Here is a 6,000-nt window from a genome sequence, read left to right on the forward strand (position 1 = left end):
TCTCTCTGAAGGTAATGGGTTTTTAGCAGTAGAGGCCTTAATTCCCTTGGGACCCTGTGAAATAGTTTCTGGGTCAGCAGTATGGCTTTTGTATAGGAACTAGTGAGAATCAGGAACTCAGTAATACCTGTCTGGTTTAACAGGAGCTGGAGGCAAAGAATCTGGATTAAGGCTGGCTTTTGTGTACACATCATCCAATACATCTAAAACAGGAGGGATAGCCAGGGGCCTATGCTGGGGGAGCAAAAGAAATTCCCTGAGCCTTTTCTTGGAATCTGAGTAATCTTGGCCTTCCCAGTGAAAGTGTTCCCTCAATGTATGTAGGGTTTCCCCAAAAGAGTAGTCCTCAGGGGGGGAGACCGAGGGAATAGACTCCTCTGCATCAGAGTCTTCGAAAGGGGAATAGGTATAATCCTGGTCCTCAGAATGTTCTGAGGTAATGGAGGCTTGATCTGAGGAAGGGTAGTCTTCCTCTAATCTGGGCCTTTTGTCAGAGGGGGGTTGAGAAACCCTGATAAGAGTAATCAAATCCTCAGCCATTTTGAGCATCTGTTTTTTAGGCATGGGGCCTTGAGAGGGGGTCTGAGGGCCCTGTTTTTTGGTTTTCATGGCTGCTTTAGATTTAGTGAAAGCTTTAATAGAGAAGGAGGAAGGCCTGAAGACACCTTGAGAAATGGCAGGCATGTCTAAACTCCGAGTTTCCCCGCCAGGTGTGGCGTCGGTATCTGCAGTAGGAATGGGGACCGAGGAGCCTGCGACCTCGGGTACTGAAGACACCGGTATTGTAGTGTCATCGGTACTTAGGGGCTGCGTAGGCGCCTCGCTGAGCACCGGAGAACCGGTAGTCGGCCTTAGCATGGTCTCAGTAGTCTGTGCAGACCTCGTATGTCGGTCCTTATCTTTGTGTCTTTTACTTAAAACTGGAGTCGGAGTATCCAACGACATAATATAATTACATTTTTTGCCAAAATAGAGAAGGGCAAACTCCGCCTGGTGCTTAATAATGCACTTGTTGAATCTAGCACAAAAACAGCAGGCTGAGACGTCGTGGTCGGGGCCTAAGCAAGGTATAAAGAAAGAGTGAAAATCCTTATACGGTATTTGCTTCCCACATGAAATGCAATTATTAACTTTGTCTGACATCGGTCAGAGGAAAGAAAAGTTTCCCCAACGGGGTACTTAGCTTTCAAGAAGACTTCGGCTGAAATATTTTCGTAAATCTCAGGAGCTGGCCGACCGGCACTTGCGAACTGCTTCAGGCACCGCGCGGCAAGAAAAACTGAAGAAGATGGCGTCGGCTGTCTCTTTTATACCCCTGCCGCACTGACGTCAGGGAAGAAGCGATGACAACCGATGCCAGACCTAGACTTTGGAATTCGGCCGACCTAGGACCCGCCTGACGGCAGGATAACCCATCTGTAATGACTGCAGCTGTATGCATGATGAACATCAAGGAAATCACTGAAGGGTCAGATCTGGGATTAAGAAGAAAACCAAGACTGAGGAACCTTTACACAATCTATCTGCCATTTTTAGAGGTTGCAGGCTGGCTCTGTCAGGCAAGCTGCAGGCTGTAATTAAAAACATCCTCCAAAGCTGGAAGTGTAGGAGGAACAGGAGTCAAGTCAGGAAACTCCAGCTGCAATAAAGCACAAACTTCTTTCAACAATAGTGGAATATCACCATGTTCCCACTGAAACAACTGGCTCATTCTGGATATGTTTTCAGAAAGAAATTTTTCTAAAGGACTGTCAGAAGAAAACTCCCAAAGAGCCGCAATCAATTACCTGAGGACAGAAAGCAGCAGCTCCCCCCTGAAATTTTCATGATCGATATACTGGTAATCTTTAGAAAACGAAGAATTATTTTTTTCTTTATCAGTAACACCAGAATTAGAAGGGTCAAAGAGACTAAACTAAGCCCCGAGCTACACCTAATCCATTCCCATCTAAAAACAGAGATAGTGGAAGATAAATTATGAACTTTCTGCCTTTCTCTAACAATAATCCCCATAAAAGCAGACTCAGGTATATCATCCCACAGGAAACACACACCGTCTAGGCAAGACAGTTATTCCCTACTCCAAGGGCACTCCAACAGCCACAGAGGATGTGTCTAAACCCAGTCAATGGTGGCAAAGGGACTACACTAGATGGAGCTAAGGTCTGAAGAACCAGAAAAAAAAAAAGCTTTAACAACTGGTTTTCTACAAAAGTACACAGTTGCACTTCATTGTAAAAAGTGGCAGAAAGTCCCAGGACAGTCCAATAAATGTTTTTCCATGCTTAAAATTAAAAATGTTACAGAAAAATGTTATGTTTCTATTAAGTTAATATGAAAAGTCACCTCCCAAAAGGGAACTTATCTGCTCAGCAATGAAAAAATGCTAGCTGGACATAGGTCCTTGAAAGCCTACCAAGAAGAGCACTCTTCAGGAATAAGAAAGTTCTGTAGGGCTTACTGACCAGACTGCTAATTTTCTCCAAACCTGCGCAAGCTGTAAACAGTCTGGATGTGTGGATGGTGCCCCTTAAGCTCTGAAAGCTAGTCAACTGTTATATACTGTGTAGGATATAACCCATATAAGCCAAGGCGACTACACCAGTGATGAAATGAACATTCACAGGTAAAGTATAAAGACGGAACAAAGGTTATATGCACGCATGTACATATGTATATTACACAGACATGCACACGCGTGTGTATGTATGTATATATATATACATATATATATATATATATATATATATATATATATATATATATATATATACACATGCATACACATACACACATACACACAAACACACATATATATATATATATATATATATATATATATATATATATATATATATATATATATATATATATATATATATACATACATACACACACACATACACACACACACACACACACACACGTATACATTATATACAGATAGATAAATATACTTGCACATATTTAGGCTGGCCACGATGGTGCAGCGGTTAGCACTGTTGTCTCACAGCATGAGGTTCTCCGGTTCAATTCTCAGCTGGAGCACCTTCTGTGCGGAGTCTGTATGTCCTCCTTGTGATTACGTGGGTTTCCTCCAGGTGCTCTGGTTTCCTCCCACATTCCAAAGACATGCAGTAGGTGGATTGGACACTCTAAATTGGCTGTAGGTGAAACTGTGTGCAAGTGAGTAGCATGAATGAACTACCGCAGCAGGGCTAGCCACCCGACAATGCAAACCTTGGCTCAAGATGATTGTCACTGCTGAAATGACACCCTGACCCCATGTGCAAAATGGGAAAAGTTGAAGACAGATGCATATTTTTTTTCTTTTTTTTTTAAAGCCTAAGCAGCTATCCATTCTGCAAAAACAGAATAGAAGGGGAACAAAAGAATTAAGGTTGTACATGAACTGCTCCATGACTAGGCTTAAAATGGTCTTCAGGACGGTTAGCCTAGTATTCATGTAAGAATCTATTACAACAAGACTGCCTTCCAACATCCACATCTTCAGTATGTAATCTTGTTACCTATGAGACCCAAATGCCAACAAATGTAGCTGATGAAAGAGGTCTGCCTTTTGGGACACTATTTTAATATACAATTAAGAATCATGTCCCAAAGTTACTTATGATACATCTATAAACGACAGCATCTACTTCAGAAACACAGACTCAAGCAGGAATGACTACAAAGAAAAAAAAAATAAAAACATGTAAACATTCTTAAATCATTGAAATTGTTGGACTGCACTACATCTGAAACTCAAAAACAGCACAATGAACATCAATAAATTTCAAATTACAGCTGTTTTTTCATACAGTTTCCTACCTCAAAAGTAAGCAAAGGAACAACAATGGTCATCCAGCTTACTGCCATTGTGATGTGAGTTCTTCTCTGTTCAGCAATTACATCCATGGATCGCAAGAAAAGCACAGACCACACAATATAATACAGAACCACCAAACAAAGGAATGACATCAATATCCACAAAGGAACACAGACAACCTAAGGGAAAAGCAAAAATAAACTTATTCAGCTCAACTAGCAATAGAAACAAATCAGAAACTAAATACTATTAATGGCCAACTGAGGAAAACTATCAAATTTTGTAGTTGCTGCTACCAGCATAACAGTCAACATTTTCCTGAAAACATTCCTGTACACCTCAAGAAAATAAGCTATCAAACTTCAAGCACTTCCCTCCAATTAAAATCATCCAGCCTTTCCTTGAACACTTCCACAATGCTGAAATAAAAGTTATGTAATTACTAAAATGACAGGTATGCAAGAAGTGCATCCAACCTCCATGATCAGCAGGACTGATACTATACATACTAGGAACATCAACATTCCCAGTCAGTCAAGAACCTGCCTCCATCCCCCATCATACACCACATCACTCTCTCCAGTGCTTCAGACTGGCTGCATAAAAGTAAAAACAGACTGAAGAACTGAAGGAAGAGAGACTCCAGACCACAAACCAAGTTGAGGACAGAGGGAAGTTATGCTATGGAGGATGGCACATTCTTAAACCTATCACTGTGGTAAATGCATGCTTCTGTATCTAATAAGAAGTTTGTCATCTGTAACCAGAAAGACAAGAGCCCCTAGTTTAATTTTCCTCAGTTGTAATCCTCATGGGAAGAGGCCACAAATAACAGTGGCTCCAAATAGAGACATGGGCCTTCCAGTGTGTTAATGCTTTGCACAAGTATTACAGGAAGACAAAGTTGCAGTTGCAAAGACATCATCCATCGATGCATTACTGGGAGAAAGTAGGAGACACAACCACAGCTGTAGGAAAAAGGACCCTCGCGACTCCTGCTGAAGCCTTATGTTTTGTAGGACACTATCAACTTAGCTGGTTATTCAACATAGAAAGGGGTAAGCTTGGAAATACTTTGGCCAAATCACTACAAAGGAAAAGTACAGTTGTGTACACATCATAAATGTAGATGTTCGAGTGTATTCACTGTTGCAGTCATTACATTTGGGTTATCTGCCTGCAGGCAGCCCTCAGCCGGCATGAATACCAGAGTCTTGGATTCTTGCGTCGGAGGCTGTCTCTTCTTCCCTGATGTCAGGGGTATAAAACATGCAGCCAATGCCATTACATCAGTTTTTCTTGCCCCACATGTCAGGTGCCCCCACAAAGGGAAGCAATTATATGTTATGTTACACCTCCATCAAAAAGCAAAATAAACCAGAAAACTTAAAACAAGAAGCAAAGGTAGAGCTAAGAGAAGTCAAGGGGCTGGAGGGAGGGTAACCAGGAATGCAACAGTGAATACACTCCAACATCTACAATTATGGTAAGTGTACACAACTGGACTATGTTCTTTGTGTTTCACTGTTGCAGTCATTACATTTGGGTTGATTCCCAAAGCTAAGGAAGGGAGGAGGAAGTTAGAGAGCAATAGGCCAGCTATTAAGCCCTGCAAAACTGCAGTGGCAAAACCAGCTCTGGATTTAGAAAAAATAGGCATGTGGTAATGCTTGGTGAAGGTTATGTACAGAGCTCCAGGTAGCAGCTTCTAGGATGTACGTGGTAGGGACCCCTCTGAGAAAGGCTGTAGAGGTAGTTGCACAGCCCTGGTGGAATGTGATCTTATCCCCTGTGGGGTAAGCTTTCCATGGTGCTTATAGCAGAAATTAACGCAATGGGCTATCCATTTAGACATGGTTTGCTTTGAAATGGCCTTCCCCTCTGCCCCTACAGCAAAGCCAACTAGCAGCTGTTCAGATTTTCTGAGAGGCTTAGTCCTGTCCAAATAAAATCTAAGTTGTCTGTGCATGTCCAAAGAGAGCAGAATTTTCTCCTTTGTTTTATAGATTCGGGGAAAAAAGCAGGCAAATGAATGGACTGATTTAGGGCCACACTAGACACCACCTTGGGCATAAAGGAAGGATTGGTCCTCAGGGAAACCCTGTCTGCATGGAAGATAATGAAGGGCTCCACTGAGGGCCTGTAACACAGACACTCTTTGAATGGGAAAA

At 42.0% G+C, this 6,000-nt stretch overlaps 1 protein-coding gene across 2 annotated transcripts in view; it reads right to left on the minus strand.

The window, feature by feature from the left end:
* TMEM185A (transmembrane protein 185A) overlaps positions 1 to 6,000 on the minus strand; it is a 483,347-nt gene that overhangs the window by 183,346 nt on the left and 294,001 nt on the right. For both annotated transcript variants that reach the window (XM_044057176.1, XM_044057175.1), the window contains exon 5: positions 3,832 to 4,008. In XM_044057176.1, coding sequence (XP_043913111.1) covers positions 3,832 to 4,008 — 177 coding nt within the window. The remainder of the gene's footprint in view (positions 1 to 3,831; positions 4,009 to 6,000) is intronic.

This window comes from Protopterus annectens, chromosome 15.part0 (genome assembly GCF_019279795.1).
Source record: "Protopterus annectens isolate FY-2018-M chromosome 15.part0, PAN1.0, whole genome shotgun sequence".
Lineage (NCBI taxonomy): Eukaryota > Metazoa > Chordata > Ceratodontiformes > Protopteridae > Protopterus > Protopterus annectens.